This window comes from Andrena cerasifolii, chromosome 5 (genome assembly GCF_050908995.1).
Source record: "Andrena cerasifolii isolate SP2316 chromosome 5, iyAndCera1_principal, whole genome shotgun sequence".
Classification (NCBI taxonomy): Eukaryota; Metazoa; Arthropoda; class Insecta; order Hymenoptera; family Andrenidae; genus Andrena; species Andrena cerasifolii.
The window spans coordinates 1,032,080-1,056,142 of NC_135122.1; the positions used below are offsets into that span (position 1 = coordinate 1,032,080).

Genomic DNA, 24,063 nt, shown 5'->3' on the forward strand with positions numbered 1-24,063 from the left:
TAATAAAATGGCTGTTTAGGAGACGGACCTCCAATGACCTTGACCTTGGCATACTGATGTTCGACTACTGCTGGTAGAAAATTTAATATATTGCGATTGACGGTTCGTTTGTTAGATATAAGCGTTTAAAGATTGCCTATATTCTGCCCAAAAGCAGGCAATCCGAGTACGCCGGTGTCACGCGGGTGATGCTAGGAGAAGGGTCGATAGTGGTGATCACAGCCACTATAGCATGGAGTCACGTAACTCAGAGTAGCTGCGACGAAATTTACGACAATCTGCATGGCCGCACGTTTCTGCGACTCTTAATCCAAAAATTGAAGTGTATTGTTGAATTGCACCAGAGCTGCCTACTCGCTAAAATTCACTGTTTCCATGATATCCACTGTAATCGATTGTGGTATCGAAACACACACACGCGCACAAGTCGCACAAAACACAGAATCACACAACACCCAACTATAAAAAAATCAGATCTCTTGTCCTAAAACGGATAAACAAATTTAAAAAAGAACACAAATTTACACGTACTAAAATTCGCCACAAAATAAAATAGGTTCACACGCACTCAGACAATTGAAACAAATTGTAACTCTTAATAAATAATCTTAAAGTTTGATTGTCCGCGTAAATTCACGGGGCGACTACGATTTGTCTACTTCGCGATGTGTCGGTGCTCGTTCAGATAATTTAACATCGGCGGAGCTGTGCTGACTATGAGAAGCACCAAAACGAAATGTGCGTTTATGAAGTGCGGCGCGGTTAGCCGTTCAGGTTAGTCTGAGCGTGCTATGAGCAAGTAGGTCCAGAGGAGAATGGTAGAAATTGGTCAATTTTGGACCTGGCTGGCAACGAAAGTTTTTTACAGGATATGTTTCCACAGGTCTTAAAGAATCCGAAATACATAATTTTTTACCCAGGAGACGATGGGAAAGTTATACAAAATATGCGTATAGTTCGGAATGTCGTCGTTAGTAAAACTCCATTAGTAAAAATGTTCCCAATACCAGAAAATATTTGCCAGAAAAATAATAATATTGTTAAGAAACACCGAATGAGTTAATGTTTCATTGTGTAATGTCATAATGACCGAGTACAGTGCCTCTACGAGCTACAGTGACTTAAGGTGGAACACCACTGTGACGGCCGCAAAAGTAAGCCATTTTTAAGAATTTTTTCGGGAACAATTTACAGTTTTCATAGAAAATTTTTATTACCTACCTTTAGTATGCTGTCTTAAGAGACTATGCAAAAAAATAAATAGAAAAGCATCCATAAATTTAAATATTTTAATTAATCTTCTAGATCCCTCCCACGCGAGCTAGTCGAAGGTGTAACTATGGAACAACAAGTCCGAAATCAAATTTCATTTTTTTTATAAACTATATGAGTGTAGTTTCCGCTGTACGTACGGTTTCTTTGATTGAAAGCAAATTTTCTGAAATACGCGAAAGACTGTCCATCTTATTCGTGGATTTTCGAAACTTTTCTTCGAAAGCGCACCAATTTTACAAAAAATAATTTGTTCAAGAAATCGGCACGTACAGCGGAAACTACACTTATATAGTTTATAAAAAAAAAGTGAAATTTGATTTCGGACCTGCTGTGCCATATTTACACCTTCGACTATCTCGCGTGTGGGGGGGTCTAGAAGATTAAATAAAATGTTAAAATTTATGGATGTTTTCCTTTTTTTTGTATAATCTCTTAAGACAGCGTACTAAAGGTAGGTAATAATTTTTTTCTATGAAAACTGTAAATTATTCCTGAAAAAATTTAAAAAATGCCTTACTATTCCGGCCGCCATAGTGGTGTTCCCCCTTAAGTTGTGAGGTTACTCAGCGGGGTCTTAACCAATACCCTGCTGGGTACGGGCCGCTAAACGTGCTCCCATACTACCTCTTGCAGGACTGTGTTTAGGGCAGAGCACGACAGAAGCGAGGCTCTAAAGATTAAGTGTTACCACTTCGATTTTAATAAAATAAAAAAGAAATTGAAGATACCGCTTATCATTATTAAAAGACATCAAATAAGCTTTACTACAGGCTATTAAAAATTGTCGCATTGTCAGCACATATTAAATACAAATCCAGTAGCAGAGCTTAATTGATGTCTTTTAATAATGATAAACCGTATCTTCAATTTCTTTTTCATTTTATTAAAATCGAAGTTGTATCACTTAATCTTTAGGGCCCCGGTTTTGTCCTGATCGTTTTTAGTAGTAAGGCAAAGCGGGTTCTTACCCAGGTCCTCTGAGGGGAGCACGGGGGCTGCGGAAGAAGTGTGGACGTGCAGGGGAGTGCGGTGAAGGGAACTCTGGGCGCGGGGTGGAGTGGGGAGTGGAAGACCGGTTGCGCGCGCACGAGCCGCGGAGTGGGGAAGTCGCAAACGTTGAGGGGATCAGTCCGGGCCGAGCCGCCGCGGAGACCTCTCCAGACCTGGCCCGTCAGAGGGAAGGGAGACGACCCCCAAAATTTGTTTTTCAGGCCTGGACCCACCGCCAGAAATTTTTTAGAGGGAGGGGACAATCCTGGCCGGATCTTGTACGGAAAATCTTTTGCAGACTCGATCCGGCTCCGGAAATTTTTTCCCCCAAATATTTTTTCTAAACCAGATCCGCCGCCGGAATATTTCTTTCCAAACCAACAGATACTTTTCCCCCAACGCAGAGAAATAATAATTTTTTAATCAACGATCTCCCGAACCATTATGTAGAAAACAGACATATTTTTTTCAAACAAATATGCAGCATTCTAAAGCGTGTCGATTTAACGTTGCAGCGTATCGCGCGATAACGCGTAATTTGATTCCTCTGGAGCAGCCGTGCAGGATGATGTCATTTTCACGGTGTGAAGAAGGAACGAACGAATCATAGAATTATGCGGCATCAGCAGTTAAAATTGTAAAAATTGGGCCACGGTGAATAATGCTTCGTTGCAACTATGTCCGTAATACGATTTACGAAAATGCGTATACATGTTAAATAAGATAGCGTGCCTATTCTTGTCAAAGTCCAAGTTCATGTCATCGTACGGGTAAAATTCCGAGTTGAGAAAAAGTTTTACATTGGTCAATTTACAGTGGTCGAACCGAGTAGCATCTTCGGTCATCTCATTCTTTCGAGCAGTCTGTAGAGCAAAGATAACGTATCGCGGCTTCTCCAGCTGTGCAGCTGCCTTCACGGCCCACGAATGCTTGGTTGTGCTCTGTAAGAGAGGATACTCGTACAGATCCCACGAGCGAAAACTAATGCTTAGGTTTTGTCCACTTTCCAAAGCATGTGGCAACGATAGCTTATTAACATCGTTCAACGCCACATGAGGCATCCGCCATTGCACTTTACGTAATTCAATTTCTGGTTCTAACGTCGATGATCCTATTAGAGAATTGTTATCGTTGCGCGATCGTATTAAAATCAATTCATAACGCGCATTAATAACCATGCGTTTGTAGTCCTCACAAAATCCCAGCAAATATTTGAGCGGGATGCAAAAATTGAAAAGATTTTTCACTATTAGCTCATCGTGCCGTTTCAAGCCCCATCCCGCATTCTCCATATTTTTGTCTTTATCAGATGTCATCGATACATAGTTTTTAAGCGTGCTAGTTATTCCAACGTTTCTGTTGCGGTCAACCTCCACACCATTCAGCTCATATCCAATCTCATCAAATATGAACGCCATGCAATTATTTCCCAACGTCGTCGTTGATGCATCCTTTGGCTTATTTATCACCAATTTCCCCTCCACGTAGAGGAAACTTTCACACGGCAATGTGTATAAATCCTGCTGCTGTATAGTTATTCTTATATCTACACTATGTCTAAACGTCGTGTTTTGACATATTGTTGTGAAACGACCACCGATTAAGGAATCCACGAACGCTGCACAACCGAGGGTCTACGGACAAGCCAAGGAATCCGCAAACGATGCGCTCACTAGGCCCCCACCACGACCCAAAAGACCATATAAAACTCAACGCCCAAAACGAGGCGCTCTCTCATTTTTTCGAATCGATTAGTGATCACTACCGCGATCACCACGCCAGTGTGAGTTCAAAGCTGAATAAATCCTTATTCACACTACGGTGAGTTCCAACTCTTAAACCGGACAAGGATCCACTACCTTCGGTTCAACCCGAATCCCCATTCCCGGCACCTACACCTGAATTATCGGAGCCCGGAGGACGACACTTCCGAGGACGGCTCACGGCAACAGACGAGATTCTCAGGGAGAATCTCAGTCCCGGCAACCTCGCAACAATATGGGTTGTATGTGTGAGTCCCGAGCTTGACGATGCGATCATCAAACGTCAGCTTCCCTCCAATGCTTAGAATGTCTGTGATTTTTCAACTTATATGCGTACAATGAATCCCAATGATATCAAAAATGCAATGTTCGCAGCACTGAGCCTTTTCTTTTTAGCGTAATCAGAGCTGTTGCAGTTATTGTTGTTGTTGTTATTGTTGTTCTTGCACACAATTTCACTTGGAAGAAACATGTTTCTGGAGTCGTTCAACACAAGCATCTCATTCATTCACACCACATGCATTATCGTTGACGCCGTCGTACGTGCAGTCTGATTGTAATCTCTTCACCTCGAAAATTGACCAACCGTCCGTCTTGATCCACAACGCGTATCGTTAGATCCGTAATGACTCGTGCGGTGATTGGGAGGTAAATGATCTGCGCAGGCGTTTCCGATATCTTATATCTTGGTGGTACTCTCGGAGAAAAATCATGTATCGTATGCACGCGCTTCCCATTGTTGTACGCACCAGCGGTCACGCTACATTCTATGCGAATAATGTTTACGTTCATGATCATAATTGTATCGTCCGATTCGTACCACTGTCCTGGTTCTAATACCCGATTCGTAGAGAATCCCAGTAGCGATCCTGCGGTAACTTGAGGAATGTATATTGGTAGAGTGGGGGTAGCCTGAGCTCGCCCTGGGTTCACTGTAGCAGAAGTGTCAGATGTTGTTGGGCTGCGGACAAGGTTCATACTATCTGTGTAGTTCACGGTAGTAAGCAAATAAACGCCTTTGCGTCAACTGTATAGTGCTACGAGTGTGTTATTAATTACCCGTACATAAGTATAGCAGATCCAATGTTATTAGGCTTCGTAAAGTTTATGGTAAACGAGCAGTACAGCTCGCTTTTTATGGTGTTGTTGGGAAGCAACAGTGTAGGATACACATCGTTGTCACCATCATCGTTGACATCGATGCCGCCGAGATTTTGAGGATACCGCTCGAGTAATCGCTGCTTCAAATATTGGGCAATGGCGTCTAGTTCGCAGGAGCCGTGGGGAATCGTAATGTATTCATGGCCGGTGCCGACGCTGTTGTCATAGTTTGTGGTGAAGTAGAATTTATCGTTGCTTGAGTCGATGTTGGGTATTGTATAAGTTTCAAAGGTTGTTAGACCAAGCTCATAATCATCATCGCTCAAATCTATGGGTGGAAAGTAGCTTACCGCGAGGGTGCTACTCTTGCCGGTTAGAGTGAATGTTAACGACATATTCCAAGCTGTACGACTGGACTCGTACTGAATCAAAGTGGTGAGAAGTCAATCCATAAATTTGGTGCCGATCGTTTGTAGAAAGCGTAGACATAGTTGTCCGTAATTGCTCTGATTATACTTCTGATAAGCCGTTTGATTGTATTCGATTTTCACAACATCTTTACTCAAATATTGTACCCATTCCTTAGGCGGTCGAAGATTCCTGAAGCTGTCGAAATATATAGCTCGACACCATGTCTTCGCATATGCCACCCAATGAGTCCCCGACCCCTCGAAATTGTCCAAATTTACGATACCGCTCTCGTTTCGACGTATACCTCCGGCAGGTAGTGCATTGCGCATAAAAACACCTCTAAAGAATGGAATACGCATACGTTTTGCCAAGTCCTCCAATTGCGCATCGGTAGTTACGCCCGCCGGCATTTTTATTTCCTTTTCGGCGTTTTTTTTTCGTTCCGATACTCCATGTTCGCGCTTGAATGGTGTGAGATAAAGTCCACGACTTTCCATGTCTCGATTATGACGTTCCATTTCCTGCAGCTGATGTTGCGCTGCCTTATTATCGTTTACCGCCTTGGCGATCCCCGCCGGTCCGCCAGCTAATAATCGGAGAACACCTCGCAGCGGGAGAAGTGGTAATATGCCACCACGTTTTGCTACCGGAAGAATCCTCTTTTTCAGTGCTCTCTGTGGAGTCCTTTTGCGGATTTTTGTTTTCATCCCCATCCCAATTTTCGTATTGGCCTTCATAGCTGCCCAAACAGCTGCTCAGCACCTCTTTCACCCAGAGTCGAGTCTCGCGCAACAATGCGTTTTCGCGCTTTGACAGCAAGTATCTTACCTGCGGCGTACATTTCACCGAGATCGTTGGTGCGCGAATATGCAATATCGTGTTCGCGACACGCTGCGTCCAACGGATTGATGCCTTGATCACCTCTAGCCAATCGTTTTGCCAGATGAGTTCTTGGACTGCAAAACTGATATCCCGGAATATGTAATTCGATAGGTAGCGCGTTTATCGCCCGATTGAACAAACCACGACCTTTCTTTACTCTCGTCGACGACATTCGACGCAGTTTTTAATCAATGGTGTCGGACCGTCGACATGCGTTCGCTGCCAAGGGCGATTATAATGTTCCAAACACGGACGATGCTGCTGAACCTCAGAATCGGCCTTTATATGCACAGGGAGTCTGTCCCACAACTGATCAATGTGGCTGTCAAACTCTCGGAGTAGAATAATGTTTGGTATAAATTTCAGCTGCTCAGAGGTTAGGTTTCGAACATCGAAATTATCCGACAGGACCAGAAGCATTTCGAATACTGAGCTGTTTTGCTTCGGCGAGGACCTATAAATAGGGCGTGTCACCACTTCGACGTATCAAAATCATTTTTCGTAGTTCGCGGAGAGGATGCGATTCGTGCGACAACCTGTAACAATACGCGTGACAAATTTTGACGATAAATCGCAAATAATGTCCCCGAAAGCAGTGCGCAGACATGGTAGCATCCTACCAAATACTATACGCTGCCCCATTCGGGGTCCCTCAAATTGTGGAAAGACCAACGTGCTGGTGAGCTTGTTGGAAAGAACGTGTACGTGTATTCCAAGTCGTTGCAACAGCCGAAATATCAATATTTGGAGAATTTATTGACTCCGATATTGGCTACTTTACGTTTTCGAATAACAGTGACGTCATTCCACCGAGCGAATCGCTTCCGAATTCCATTTTTAGGGAATACTTTGCAATGGGACGCCACAGGAACGTTTACTGTTTCTATCTCTGTCAGACGTATGCAAAGATTCCAAAACATCTTACACGCGACAATGCGAATTTATTGATTCTGTTTAAGCAGGATGGTACCAACTTGAAACATGTGTACAATGATCACGTAAACACTGATATGTCTTACGTGGATTTCTCAGCATTGTGTCGTAATTGTTTGGCAACGGGAGTATAGTTTCGCGGTAATAGACGAGGATAGCGCGATGTCTAATGGACGTTATAGAAAGGGATTTAACGAGTTTGCGGTACCGTGAGATGGTCAATAGGAACAATAAGGATCGTGAGAGAATAGCGAAGGAAATTGCAAAAACCAGCGAATCCATTCGAAAGAAACATCAGGCTTTGAAGACTGGCAAGATGGAGGAAGATATCGCGTTGGAGAGATACTTTAAACCTATTGTCGAACTCCAAAACATATTGTGGAAAATACCACAGTTGCAGAAGCTGACACATCACCGCTGAGGAGCACAGTCGTCGAAGGGAATGAAACATTAACGCCTAAAACAAAAATCCATCTGAAAGGGAACACATTGCGCAAGACAAAGAGGAAACCACACATGTCATCGGAAAAATCGCTCGTAACCTCCACACCAGTTCAATCGAAGCGGAGACGGCAGAATGTCGCAACAAACAATTCCTCGGTTCTTTCGACACCAATAAATACATTTCTCGATGTACAATCGCTCACAACCAATGATGAAGACGTTTTCGAAACTAGTCCCGATGTGTCTTTTGCAACATCTATTACACATCAACTCGAAACATCCAAGGGACAAGAAACGTTTCGCAACCATTTCGGTCCGCTGGGGCAAAAATGCATAAGCGCAATTCTAAGTGGCGATAGGGATACGGCCATGGACTATGTGTATGGCGTATACTTTGGCGGAAGTGCAACGATGTTTGGGGATAAGGCTTTCGATATAGACAAGGATGATAATATAATCATCGACGGTATAAAATACAGAGGAACACCCGGCCTTTACGAACTGATTTTCAAGAGAATTCCCGACGATACCACATACACCGATACCGATAAACAAAAATACAAAAGCATACTGCTGACGACGAATGCTCACAGACGCGATCTTAACGCTCAAAATCCCATATTGGGCAAGAAAGGATATAAGTACAAACATGTAATTGCGCCGCTACTCCCCCGTGTATCGGCTAGTAGGGCAGGGACAGGTCTACCGACATCGCGAGTCATGGTTGTAAGCGATAACAACATCGATTACGTGCACTGGGACCATCCCAACGAGCGCTTGTGGAGCAATTCGGTTTGTTGGGAGTGTCGCGTCAGGCGGGTAACAACTCGCATCACAACGAAATTCTATCGATTATCGAGGAACTCCGCGAGGCAGGCCTCATTATAAATGAAGCCGCGCACCGATGATGTGCACTGTATGCATCGAGATGCCGATCAATAAATTTGGGGTATCGCTCGAGAAGAGTGGAGCAGCTACAATGGACTAATACAAATGGAGCGGTTTGCTTCGAAATTATATGCGAGATGACGCTCTTTGCTGACTTTGATGCAAAATCACGCAAGATACGACGCGTAGCGCAACCCACTGCTGACAGCGATGCTGTCAGTAAACGTACATGGAAAAGAGCATAAAACTTTTGAGAGAGCAGCAGGAAGAATTAGAGTGGAAGCTGGTCGTGTTTCAGAGAGATATGCTGACGTTGCAAAACAGCATTCAAAAGAAATCGCAGGCATCGAATTCTATCCCAGCAGCGCTGCGAAGGAGAATCATGCGACACGGTTGAACTTGTCCAGAATTTCCTCGGGCGGTGGGGAGCACATAATGCACGTACACGATAATTACCGCACCATTCGTGTCAGACGCCTCTGCGATCAAACATGCGACCATTATCGAAATCCAAGTGTAAAGAAGAAAACCATGGCCACAAGAAGCGACAGCTTGTTGAGGAATTGCATGCTCCAGTTCGAAGACATTTCCCACGGAGGCGCGTCATAGTGTATGGATACGATGATCTGTGGCAAGCTGACGTTGTAGAAATGCGCCCATACTCGCGATTCAACGAAGGTCACCACTACATACTCACCATCATCGATGTGCTGAGCAAGTATGAATGGGCGTTGCCACTCAAGACTAAAAGTGGTGCTGAAGTGACTAAAGCGTTTGCAAACACATTTAGACATCGATATCCGATAAATTTGCAAACCGATCAGGGAAAAGAATTTTACAACGCCGATGTGCAGAAACACTTGACAGAGCTTGGCATTAATCATTATTCGACGTATTCGGTGATGAAGGCCTCCGTCGTAGAACGTTTCAATCGAACTTTGAAGAACAATATGTGGAGACTGTTTACGCTCATTGGAACCTATAAATGGACCGATGCGCTACCGCGTCTACTTGTAGAGTATAACGCACGAAAACATAGAGCCATCAAAATGTGTCCTCGTGATGTTACCCCTGCGATTGCCGATAAGCTGCTAGCCACCGTATGCAGCAACATAAAGATTGCTGCTCCAGCGAGATTCAAATTGGGCGAGTTTTTGCGCGTGAGCAAATTTAAAACCATCTTCGATAAAGGCTATACACCGAATTGGACAACGGAGGTGTTCAAGATAGCCAAAGTACAGACAACTAAACCCGCGACGTATCTGCTTGTCGATTCCTGTGGAAAACCTGTTGCCGGAGGATTCTATGAATACGAGCTGCAACGCGTCACCGATCCTGATGTGTATCCAGTGGAAAAAGTGTTGCGTAGGAATGGGGATAAGGAATACGATCAGTGTCTGAGGTTTGATAAATTATAACAAGTATGATATAATTTTTCATATCCTCTCATGATTTTTATTTTGTGTTTTTTCTCGATAATAGCGATCATTTTCACAGCTTTTATTGTTCTTTTAGCTCGCGTTACACAGCTCGTATCATGGTCAGAAGATATGCGCTAACATCTACAGCATATAAATATCTGGAAATCGGAATTAGCGTGCGACCTATAGCACTTGTAGAAATCGTTCTCGGCGACAATCGTGGGAATCAGTTGGTATTGTCTATTCTAACATGGAAAGTATTAATTGAAAAACGTGCCGACATCGAGCAGCGAAGCGATCGAGCGGATCATCACCACTATGGATTAACGATTTGGCGGTGGAATTTTGTGTAATGTATAATTTGCAAATTGTAAAGACGATGCGGCATAATAAGTTGATATATTTCAAACCTGACACATTAATCTGTTTATTTAATCCCGAGCACTGTATCAATCATGTATATATGCAGCTTTATGAAACTACACATCATGTCGATACGAAGTTTTCAAATTTTATAAGCGTGTTACAGCGCTGCGATGTCGTCGATGAAACTTTGGACTCGTGCTGCGCTGCTAAAGCTATACGCGATAGTGAATATTTCGATGGTAGATCTCTTGTTGATTGCGAACTGCTGGCGTATGCCTTGAATGATATTATCGACGTTGCTCGCAGCAAATGTTAAATAAATTGTACAATTATATATATCTTAAACGTATATTATTTCTCTGTAACAATATATAATTTCTTGAACATATATTATTTCCCAATTTTATTTACTCGTCTTCCTCCTTCTCTCGCCACCTAATTTTAAGATTTGGCGGTTCAAAATTATTATTTCTCTGCGTTGGGGAAAACATTTCCATCACATATATGTATGGAAAAAACATTTCTGCTGATGCCGCATAATTCTATGATTCGTTCGTTCCTTCTTCACACCGTGAAAATGACATCATCCTGCACGGCTGCTCCAGAGGAATCAAATTACGCGTTATCGCGCGATACGCTGCGACGTTAAATCGGCACGCTTTAGAATGTTGCATATTTGTTTGAAAAAAATATGTCTGTTTTCTACCTAATGGTTCGGTAGATTGTTGATTAAAAAATTATTATTTTTCTCCGTTAGGGGAAAAGTATCTGTTGCTTTGGAAAGAAACATTCCGGCGGTGGATCTGGTTTAGAAAAAATATTTGGGGGAAAAAAATTCTGGGGTCGGATTGAGTCTGAAAAAGATTTTTTATACAAGATCCGGCCAGGATCGTCCCCTCCCTCTAAAAAAATTTCTGGCGGTGGGTCGAGCCCTGAAAAACAAATTTTCGGGGGTCGTCTCCCCTCCTTCTGTGGAAATTTCAAGGACGGGCCAGGTCTGGAGAGGTGTCCGCGGCGGCTCGGCCCGGACTGATCCTCTCCACGATTGCGACTTTCCCCACTCCACGGCTTGTGCCCGCGCAACCGGTCTTCCACTCCCCGCTCCACCCGCGCAACAATTTCCTCCACCGCACTCCCCGCACGCCCACACTTCTCCCCCCGCCCCCGCGCTCCCCTCAGAGGACCAGGGTTATACCCTGCTTTGCCTTACTACTGTCCCTAAACACAGGCCTGCAAGAGGTAGTAGGGGGGCACGTTTAGCGACCCGTACCCAGCAGGGTATCGGTTAAGAACCCGCTGCGTGACCTCACACCTAACAATAAGTCCTTATAGCTCGTAGAGGCACTGTACACTGGCGTGAAGATTCGAGTTGCATTTCTTTCCTCACTTACCTTCCATTTTACTTATGCATTTGTGACTCGTAAATTACAAAAGATATCGAACAAACATTTAGATAAATGTTATACCGTTTCTAAAAAAAAAACTTTTTTTTATATTCGTTTATTATTTATAACATTCCCATCGCCTCCAGGGTAAATAATTTTGCATTTCGGATTTCTTAAGACCTGTAGAAACATATCCTTTAAAAAACGTTTGTTGCCAGCCTGGTCCAAAATGTCTACCATTCTCCTTTATTTTATAAACCCATATGTGGCAGAAGGTACGGAGTTGCTTTCTTTTCCGTTTATTGCAGTTTGAAAATATTTGGATTTTCTCGGCATCAGTTTGGGGGCATTCTCTTGGGTTGACTGACAAAGGCCTCAGTCTCACCAAATTCATCGAACGCAGTACATGTGGCTTGAGAATGAACTGCTCATTAGGGTGGAGTGAAAAACACTTTTTTCGATAATCAAATTCTAATAGTGTGGAAAAGTTGCCTACTTGGCCCAGTAACAAAACTTAAGAAAGTTGAACTTTCTTCAGCTGGTGGATTCTACCTTTTTTTTACCCAGGACTACATTTGCTGCGTAAATGATGCAAAGAAACATCCGTGGCTGGTTTCGGAACGATAGGAATGGTCTGTCGGCACTGTAAACTATCAAAAAATACAGCTCTTCGCTCACTTTCCTAACGGAAAATACGACCCAGAACCCACCACGTGGAGGTAGCTGTACGTCGAGCTCCTTGTTTTTGTGTTGTTTTTTGTATTTTATATATTTTTTTTAAAAATAATTTTATTGCTTTTTATAATGTTTTTTCATATTTTTATTTGTCGGAATGAGAAACTGCGCTTGTTATAGCTGTTATTGGTGTGCAAACTTTATAACGAGAACTGATTCTTCGTTTCAAATTTTGGCATTGACTGACGGGATAACAATGTACACCGAATGAAACCATCCCTTGCATCGCTACCGCACACTTGACAGGATGCTTCGGTCACGAGTTTCACCATGCGTTCGACTGCAGTGGTGTGGCAGGGATACTTAAGAAATTTCCAGTCTAGAAACAAGCTGTTGCTCGACAATTTTTCTGATAGCTCCTGATTAGTTACTTTGTTCAAAATTGGAGGTGACGTGATTCGGACAGAGGACCAATCGATTATTTTATAATAGTCGTCTGCGCAGAAGTTGATTTCCGGAACTGCACGAGGTAGTACTTGTTCATCACTTTCATCTAATTCTCGGGCTTGCAAAATTTTGCGTAACGCATCTAGACGGACTTCACGCCTTTCATCCGTCATCATGGAGATGAGAACATTTTCCGGGAATGCGAAGAAAGCATTACGGGCAATTGTGGCATCAACCACGCGTAAGTACTTTTTTGGTAAGTATTGTGACTGTTGAATGGTATTGAAAAGGTGCTTCGGCCCGTCTTTAATAGAGCTGTTGCATCTTATCGCAAACCACATCGGGACATAAACCTTAAGGATGGTTTCATTCGGTGTACATTGTTATCCCGTCAGTCAATGCCAAAATTTGAAACGAAGAATCAGTTCTCGTTATAAAGTTTGCACACCAATAACAGCTATAACAAGCGCAGTTTCTCATTCCGACAAATAAAAATATGAAAAAACATTATAAAAAGCAATAAAATTATTTTTAAAAAAAATATATAAAATACAAAAAACAACACAAAAACAAGGAGCCCGACGTACAGCTACCTTCACGTGGTGGGTTCTGGGTCGTATTTTCCGTTAGGAAAGTGAGCGAAGAGCTGTATTTTTTTATAGTTTACAGTGCCGACAGACCATTCCTATCGTTCCGAAACCAGCCACGGATGTTTCTTTGCATCATTTACGCAGCAAATATAGTCCTGGGTAAAAAGAAGCTAGAATCCACCAGCTGAAGAAAGTTCATCTTTCTTAAGTTTTGTACTAAAATTTTGAAAGTTAATGCCTTTGGTGCACACAGAAGGAATTATCCGATCGAGCTGAAATTTTTTACACGTTTTATTGGGCCTAGTAGGCAACTTTTCCGCACTATTAGAATTTGATTATCAAAAAAAGTTTTTTTCACTCCACCCTACTGCTCATTTGTATTGGTTGGGTGCAGAGTTGTTTAGCGGCCCCTTATGACACTCTAGGGGGCCGCCAACTTTTGAGAGATTTAAGATAATGTGGTATACGCCGATTTGTCGTCCTACATTCTTCGGCCGCTTGCTCTACTCAAGAGAAACGAACCTGCTGAATCGCAGGTTGCGTCGCGTAACAATGCACTACTTTTCGAATATTGCAACGAAACGATTCAGCGGTTCGGCAATCTGAGGCAGCCGTCGCACCACCGGCCTCGCGAAGCACAGCATATAAGCACCGTAGTCAAGGGCCACGGGGTCTTAGTCTTTTTTTTTTGGTCTTATTACGAACGAGTGGCCGTCGCGACGCGCGGTCTAGCATCTCTACGTCTTTACGCTCCGTCGGACCGTCACAGCGCACAGTGGGACGAATCAACACTTAAGTAGGCATGCATTCACTTCATTTTTTACATATTTCATCATTTAGTGATTACTAGCTTTAGATTATAGAACTTAGATAATGATTTTATAAAAAAAAATTTTTTTTGTGAAAATAGACACATTCATCTGGATTATCCAGGCATAATGAGCTGAGGTACACTTCGTGACCCCAGAGTTTACAATATATAAACTTTCTGCTTTATTACAGATTATCTTATACTTAAGATAATTTAAGATTACAGGTAATATACATATTGTACAATATATACAAAAATCATCTACATCTCTGATAAGAAACTTAACTAAAATACAGAACTTGATTATGTATCCGAATCATCTAGCAAAGATAATGTTTCTGGCTACAATTGTTTTCTCCGCTTTCTTCTTATCAATGGGATTCTTGATGTTGACATATATGGATCAGAGCTTATTAATAAATTATTTAGACCGGGCTCACATTTTTCGACTGCTTTTGTTCCCAACATATATTACTTATTATTATTATATTTTAACATTACTCAATTAGAGTTTTTTTTAGTTAAAAACATTCATTTTGCACCATTATTATTGAAAATAAAAAATTGAAACAAAATAGTATATTTTTCCTGACTTGCACCTGCTTTTGTGCAAAAAATATCAATTTTTCAAAGGGTCGGATGCGGACGGATATAAATAATTTGAATTTTGTGTAATTGAATTTACGAACAAATACGAACAATTCTTTTAATTGGGAAAATACGAAAATGGTAACAAAAAATCTTAATTTGGCAATAGAATATAAGTGTTTATATTTTTCATTACAAGAAAAAGACTAACTAAAACTATTCCAATGTAAAAAGCTGATCATTTTCTAGAAATGGAAATCTAAAAATTTGTTTAGAATATTTAACAGAGAAAGCCCAGAAAGCCCGAAATAAAGATTTCAAAAAGTACTGCGTATTATACGCAAAAAGAGCAGCCGAAAAATGACAAATCAATATGTTCTAAATAATTTACTAATAAGCCCCGATCCATATAAATATATGGAAATCAACATCAAGAGTCCCATTGTTAAAAAGAGCGACGAGAAAAAAAATGATTATTGTATTTATTATACAATATATTACCTGTAATCTTAGATTATCTATCTATACTATTATATAAAGAGAGAGCCGATATTTATGTTAGCGCAAAACTCAAGACCTATTGAACCGATCTTCCTCAAATTTTAACACGTTATTCCTGCATACTTTAGGATAGACATAGGCTGTGTAGCATGGCTCAGAAACGCGTTATTAACATGTAATTTATGTGTAAACATTTCATGTGTACGGCTGTTTGCAGACCACGTGACCTGTGTATACGACAGTACTACTTCGCGCGCGCATGCGCATATTCGGCCCGCGCGATAGCTCGCCCTTAGCAGTACTGTGATGTCACCACCAGATGGCAAAGCTTTTCGCGCGCTTTCTCGCTAGAGAAGTGGATTACCGCGGACATATATGTTAGAATGATCGTATGGTTATAAATAGCTGTTGCAGATTTATGTGTACCCCGTGTGGGTGTTACTATGCCCCGGGTCCGATCAAATTTGTCAAGATCATCATCCACTCCTGCTCGTCGTATGTAATACTAGCTTTACTACTCAGCATCATCCGAAATTTAGATTCTGATTTTATAAAAAAATTGTTTTTTATTTATTTATCTTTTTTATGAAAATACCCACGTTCGTCTGGATTAGGTAGGTATATTGAGCTAAGACAAATTTCGTGACCCCTGAGTTGACCGTTCGAATGTTTTTAGGCGACAGGCAAACACACCATCACTTTCTGCTTTATATATTAAGATACACTGGTAAATCATGGACTTATAAGAGTGAATGTTACCGGAAGGTTTACATTGAATTATTATGATCCAGGAATTAACTAGGTATGTTAACTTAGGCGAAGTTCAAATAGGAGCGATGGATAATATTTGCCATCATTGCTCCGGCAGGTGATGCGCAACAACAATTCATCCTAATGTCAGAAAATCATTATACCAAGAATGTTATCTTCTCCAAAATATTACGAAGAAATCAAGCTCTTTTTCAAAATACTTAATTTCCTTAAAAGATATTAATTCTAATAAACATGAATTAGTCACGCTAATATCTCTGGCGAAGCCGAGATGGGGGACGCTAGTAATTAATAAATGATGAAATATGTAAAAAATGAAGTGAATGTCTACTTAAGTGCCGATTCGTCCCACTGTGCGGCGTCGTGTAACTCCACTCGACATAGTCAGCGTAATAGGAAGGAATTTCCGGGAGTACCTTCGTCCGGTCGCAGGACCAGCGTTCAGGGAAATAGTACTGTTAGAACCACGACCGCGTTAGAGTCACGACCGAGTAGGCCAGTGACAGTTCGCAACAGAAGTCAAGTGTATTTCCTTTTATTTATTTCTTTATGTGAGATTATACTTGTTAACTGAAAGAGGGAGCGTCCATCACAATTTATTATCCTCCATATCCAAATTCGTCTTTCCCATTACGAAAACATAGTCAAGGTGTGCTTCAGCACTTGAACAGAGCAAGAACCCTGCAGAATAATATCCCGACAAGCAAGATACTCGTACGGAAGCAGGAAATAGGTAGCTGATAGAGTATATATTCGCTAAGAGCTTGGTTGTGCCTATGCACGCGTTAAGCCTTAGGAGTTCGGCGCTATCCCCACCACTTCTGGTTCACTCTTATCCTGCAAAAGCGAGAGGGAGGTGGAACGGGGGACTGAAAGCGAGCGAGGAATGGTACGAAACAGACGACGCGTTGATACTTTTTCTCGCTCCGCCTTTCGGATGCCTGAAACACCGTCCTTTCGTACGTGACGAGCGTAAGCGCTTACACGAAAACGGCGCTGCACATTTCGTAAGAGCTCGACGCGGGTCTCGAGTCACATCTGACTGATTGACTTTTATGTAAATTTGCGGGTGTAAAGTATGGACCAGTATAGAAATACCGAAGTTTTGGATGTTTTATTTCTGACCTTACATTACAAATTATACGTATAGCTTACTCATATTTTCTCCGAAATGGAACATCTTAATAGTTCATGACATCTTTTATAACACGTGCTTAAAGATTCCCTTTCGGGCAGAATAGAAGTAAGCTATGCATAATAATTTTTATTGTAAGGTCAAAAATAAAACTCCCCAAAATATGGTACTTATATTCTAGTCCATAGTTTACACACACACAAATTTACATAAAAATCAATTATCGATTTGCCAGAAAAATTGAAAAAAGTGTTAATTCTTAATATATCATTTAAATAGTTGAAATTTTCTATAAGTTGTCTTGATAATTGAATTTCTCCGGCAGAAGTACAGAATTTAAAAAAATTTCTCTCTACATTAAATTATTCCCGACATATTCAATAAAATACAGTTTCAACCCCCAACTTTATGGGCTGTTGTCACCCTTTCATTATAATCGATTGCCGATAAAAAAATCGTTTTGAATATTTCTCCAAGTACTACTTCTCACAAAAATCGGTGTGTGTGTGTGTGTGTGTGTGTGTGTGTGTGTGTGTGTGTAGGTTTGACATGCTCCGTTGTGAGTTTTCGATAATCGACAGCGCAACGTACGTGTCAAGTACGTCGATTCGTACCATTTAGCGATCGACGACACAATTGTAGGTGCATTTACCTTAGCGCGTAGAAAGAGACAGTTTCATCAAGAGCAGCTTTCACGCATTTGTGGTAGTACGGCAGAAGCATGTGAGTCGTGTGTACAGTCACAGACGAGGTATAGTGCAGACCTACATCTAAATCATTTTTCTGTGGGGTCCCAGGACTGATTACCATTTTAGTGTCACATGTAACGTTATCGGTAAAATCCCGAAACAGATTCTAGCTCTATACGTCGTCTGTGATAATAATATTCAGTTTGATTGTCGCATACCACTGCGTTATGATCGAACTACAGCTTGTAATAGTGTTATAGGAGAATAACATTGATACAAGTTTAGAAGCCACTTTTGGAGAAACTTAAATTCTACGCCATAAACATACGTACTTTCTAAATATTTAAATTTTATGAATTTCAGGTGTATGTGTGAATCATGAAGCGGAGTTTACGATAGACGCCCGAGGAGTCGCAAAGTCGAAAAATGATGATGACAAGGTCTCCTGCACAATTAATACACCTAGTGGTGGCAAAGTCGAGAAGCTCATCGTTCCTGGAGGAGACGGAACTTATCGCGTTAGTTATGTACCATTTGAAGAGGGATGTCATACCATAGACATACTTTATCACAATATCCCTATTCCTGGTTCACCATTCTCAGTTAATGTTCAACGAATCGGTGATCCTACAAAATGCAGAGCATATGGGCCAGGGTTAAAACAGGGATACGTCAATAAGACCAACACATTCGTCGTAGAAACAAAAGGTAGAGTATTCGAATATTTAGTAAGTTAGATATCAGAGTGTAATATGATGTACCTAACAGAGTTTTGGAGAATTACAATTGAATTACTCCATGAATTATAATTACAAAATAATTAAATTACATTGTATTCAATTACATTGTAATTCGTAATCCAGATCTCTCATTCGATTAAATTACATCACAATTCGTAATCGCAATTGAAGTATAATTGCAAAGTGTCGGCTGAGAAAAACTTAATTGTTCAGGAATTAAAAAAAGAAACAAGTATTGCACGTGTCATTTTGTACCTTTGTAGCTTTTTTCTAACACCCTTTTAAGACTATAAGAGAAATTTATAAGTAAAAATATCCATTTATAGCATCGCGAAGAGTATAATATACTTCCTTAAATGTCCCCACCTCAAATTGTCAGATCGTCCACTATCCTTTCTCTCCTGTCTCTCAGCTTGTTCTTCTTCATTATTATCTCTCTTTCCCTACCCTTTCCTTCATTCTTACTACTGCCATTCCTTCGCTACCTTCTTTCCTCTTTCCCATCTCTTCCTCGGCTCCTATCTCGTTCAACTGTTTTCTTACTGCCCTTTCTGCTTCCTTTCACTCCATCTTGATCCCCCTAACGATTACGTTCCTCTTTCTCTCCTCCCATTCCTTCCTCCCCCACTTCCTTTCTATTTCGCCCATTCTTTCCTCCATGCTTCTTCCCCTTTTCCTTCCTTCTTTCTCTCCATCTCTTTGTCTAACTTCTTTTTGCCACTCTAGTTCTCCTATCCTTTACTCTACCTATACTTCCCATTATTGTACCAAGGTGCCTGGGGTCCAGATTCTCGACGTGAATTTCTAGGTGCTCCAGGTCATCCTTCACGGTCGCCGTCCAACGGGCTCCGAAGATTCGGGTGATAATGCCGGGAGGGGAGGATTCGGTTGGAAACCGAAGATAGGGGAATCTTTACTGGTGAAGAGTTAGAACGCACCGTAAAAATGAACAATTATTCTGTCCCGATCTGGGTTACTATCAAGCGCATACTATCTCGTGTGCGCTCTCCCGCCCAATCCTTCTTAACCTCACTCTTTTTACGTCTCTCTCTTCCGCCCCCTTCCTTCACCTACCATCTCTATCCCGCGTAGGGGAGAGTAGGGTAAAGCGGAACGGGTGGGTAAAACGGAACATCAATGTTTCTCTTAGATGAGAGCTGTGAAACGGTCTTCATAGCATTTCATGACAGACCATAGACCCGTGCACACGTTACTTTTCGATTAACAGTATTGTAAACATTTCCGGTATCGAAGTTTCGATCAGTTTTTTCACTTGGATTTAGAAAATTGATAACGGCAAGAACACCGTTGGATTCTATAGCCCTTACGTTACATTTTGACCTTTTACCCAGTTTTTTACCTCACGTTGAAGTGTAAATATTAAATGTTTATTAAATTACCGCATGTGGGGCAAAGTGGAACACTTTTGTGTGGGGTAAAACGGAACACTTTTGTGTGGGGTAAAACGGAACACTTATTTAACCCACTTCCACCTATCCAATTGTCTTGAAACCTTGCAGGCGTGCGTAGTTATGATGCCAATACAAAATTATGAACACAAAACACGGGAGGGGTGAAAACATTATCCAGTCATCAATAAATAAAACCCATAACCACAAATCAAAATGACTTGAAATCAGCCTGTAACCACAAATCAAATCAATTCAATCAACATGAAATCAGCATTTAACCACAAATAAAAACTGAGACATTAAAAAGTAAATAATAAAAAAAAATACAAACAAATTATGAAGTAAACAATTTTATTTAAAAAGCAATAAAAACTAAAAATTTCTCCATGCACGTGTTGATATTCATTGTTCATGTAAAAATCCATATCTATTCGATTATTTTCAGTAATTGTTATGTTATCTGGTAAAATATTTTTTCTTATGTGCATAATATTTATTTTTGTTATATTTTATCTCTAATAGTTATACCTAAAGCATATATTTATAGTTTTCTACATAAATGAATTTTACATAAATGAACTTTTTGAATCATACAAATAAAGATTTTGTACGTTTACACGGTTTTCAAGTGGGTGTTCAGCTTTACCCTACCACTTGAGCGTGGCGAAGATTTCAATACCTCCGGTAAATCGCATTTTTCTTTGTTGCCAAATATTTTTCTTAACAAAGGCTTTGTTTGATTTTCTTATAGTCCAAGGTGCACTTAAGACTCCTGTTGATGTCCCGTGTCTTCTTTTCCTTTGGATTTTCTCTCTCTCTCCGACCCTTATTCGTCGTTCTCACCTTTCACTTCTAACAACCCCTTTGCTCTCCACAAACTTGGTCCACTAAACCACTCCGCACTGTCACCTACCTCTACCCTCTGCCGTATCATCTTAATAAAAAAGAAAATAACATAATAATCTAATGTCAAAATTTTCCATATTCGACATTTTTTTTTTTCCACTAGAATTTCATTCTTAATCATGTGCAAACACTCAAACTTATATAATAACCAGTTCACAACTATCTCATGGAAATAACGATTTATACAGTTTTTAATATTTTATTTTGGTAATTATGCATAAAAGGGGGCTGCAACTCCAATTTTGTTGAATTTTGGATATGTTGTTGAGGGGAGGACCATGAGTAATGTGGACTTTGTCCAAAGCGCGGGCCGATCGTGGTTCAAGAGTTATGACAAAAAGAGATGAATCTTGTTACATTACATTTATTCCAATATAAGTGATTTCTGTTATTGACCACACGGGTACTGATTCAATGTTTACATAGTTTATTAAATAGTGAAACGAGGTATCGGCATAGGTTTGGGGCTAAATGGGGGAGGGGCCGTGAGAAGGGCCCGCAGCTACGTCCACACTTTATACACGTCCACACTACATATACGTAGATCAGGCATGGGATTTAAGTGAACGCAGCGGCTGATTTTCGAAGGCAACGCGTCTTGGCCTCCACGGCGGTCTAGGTTCGTGAAGCGCCTCAGGCCCGTACCATATGAAATGCGCGTGGCGCATTGGAGCGACACCGTATCAATAGGTTTCCACATCACCCATGGGGGATTGGTTCTGATACAATCTGCTCCCTATGGTTGAAATTTAGTCTAGCAACTTTCACTCCTCCTAACCTAACCAATCCAACTTGCATCCCTCCCAAAAGAACCGGCCATCCGAGCGTAGAAGCAAGTGCGAAATAAAAGTAACGATGCGCTTCTGGATACCGCAGATGTACCTACCTAAGTAGCATTTATGACGGAAAAGAATTGTCCAGCTTTTGGGCCTGCGAACCCTGTCGTAGACCTTTGGCAGGTAGGTATCAGTTTCAACAGGCAATGCCACCCGTAGCGCCAGTAAGACCGACCCCGGTCCTTCCTATTCCAGAGGGTTTTCTTCCAGTGAAAATCAGTAATTTTGCAAGCGCAATATCTTAAAAACCAGTGGAAATAAAGTGTATACATTAAAGCTTATTGAATTTGTCTTGGAACGCACTATCAACTCAGGTCTTCAAAAAAAATAGTTCCATTTGAAAAACCGAACTTGACCATCGTATCTTTTAAAATAATAATCGAAAACAAAATTCGTTCGCGCTAATAAATGGGCCCCCTCGAACCATGCAATTCCCTATTTTTTTTATATTTTTATCGACAATACTTTAAGAGATATCGCGCTGTCCACTCCTTAGTGGGACACCCTGTAGTTCAGTCGTGTGTGTGTCCGTGTCTATTATTCTACTCCTTTGCGTCGGGGTGGCCTGCGGTGAAAACGCCCCGGCGCAACAATATGTTTGGGAAAACTAGATTTTCGCGCACGTTTAGACGTGCAAGGCAAATCTAAAATATTAACGGGGAGGCTGAACGACGTTGTACGTATTAACGTTGAAAGCTAGGAATCGTTTAGCCGTGTGTGCTGTTCTGTCTTAATTCTACGCATTTTCGAGAACGAACATTCGCACAAATACGTTGGTCCGAACATGGAGAAAATTCGGAGCGCGAAATTCCAGTGTTTTGAAGAATTCGGCTCCTTTTTCTTCCCTCGTTTTCAAAGAAATGTCGTGCTGAAGATCGCACACTTCTTCTTGATTCTCGAGGGCTTGTTCCTCGATTTTTGCGGTGAGGAGATTCTCAAAGAGAATTAGATCATTTCTGAGCGAATCGAAGTCAGTGAAATGCTCATCGAACTAATCTATCACCGATCGAAGAATGTGCAAATAATTATCAAAATCACACTCATTGCCGAATTTTTCGAAAATTAAGATACATGAGGGAAAAAAGAAAAAAAAATTCTTGTAACAGGAGATGATTTTGATAAACTACCAGCCTCCTACGAAAGTAATCGACGTGGCTGCACAACTGCGAAATAGTTTGGCCGGGTTTATGCAGTTTTAAATTTAAGATGTTCATATGGTTAGTAAGGTCTACTATAAGTGAGAGTTCACAAAGGAAACTCGCATCTGTTAATAAGGGGAAATATTCTTCTGCCTTTGAATTTGGATATTCTTGCAAGAAATGGAAGATCTCATTTCTTATAGCAAAGAATTGACTTAAACATTTCGCTGCATTGAGCCAGCGTACTTCATAATACAATGAGACATCAGTGTAAGCAGCGTTATGCGTTTCAAGAAATTCTATAAATTTCCTGTGAGATAGAAATTTATTTCTGTCCTTGATAGAATTGATTAGTTGCGTAACCTTCTTCATGGCGGAAGATAATTTTATATCTCTCCCACATAACGCTTCCTGATGAATGGTGCAGTGCATCATTGGGAATTCGATACCGCATTTTTTAAACTTCGCGTTCAGTCCTATTTTGGCAGCTGTCATGGCTTTCGCACCATCGGTTACCACTACAAAGCATTTCGATAAATTAACATGACATTTTTAAACAGTCTTCTCTACTGCGTTAAAAATATCCAATCAAGATATTTGTTAAAATCTAGTTTCCCCAAACATATTTAAAATTTTGATAGTAAAACGCGTTTTGCCAAACCATTTTTTATCGCGCGACACAGTGGAATACGTCTACAGGGGATACCATTGACAACAAAAACACATCGATGATAGTACCCCCATGGGTAATGTGGAAACCTATTGATACGGTGTCGCTCCAATGCGCCACGCGCAGTTCATATAGAACGGGCCTGAGGCGCTTCACGAACCTAGGCCGCCGTGGGGGCCAAGACGCGTAGCCGGAGAAAGGAGGCGTTGCCTCCGAAAATCAGCCGTTGCGTTCACTTAAATCCCATGCTTGACGTAGATGCAGGCCCTTCTGCCCCCCCCCCCAATCTAGTCT

General features: G+C 41.2%; 1 protein-coding gene and 1 long non-coding RNA gene across 5 annotated transcripts in view; one reads left to right on the top strand and one right to left on the bottom strand.

Annotated features, from left to right (window-relative positions):
• LOC143369378 (filamin-A-like) overlaps positions 1 to 24,063 on the top strand; it is a 446,998-nt gene that overhangs the window by 243,506 nt on the left and 179,429 nt on the right. For all 4 annotated transcript variants that reach the window (XM_076813239.1, XM_076813240.1, XM_076813241.1 and 1 more), the window contains one exon: positions 18,430 to 18,774. In XM_076813239.1, coding sequence (XP_076669354.1) covers positions 18,430 to 18,774 — 345 coding nt within the window. The remainder of the gene's footprint in view (positions 1 to 18,429; positions 18,775 to 24,063) is intronic.
• The window catches only part of LOC143369405 (uncharacterized), a 263,714-nt gene that overhangs the window by 105,114 nt on the left and 134,537 nt on the right, over positions 1 to 24,063 (bottom strand). The gene's annotated exons all lie outside the window — the stretch shown is intronic.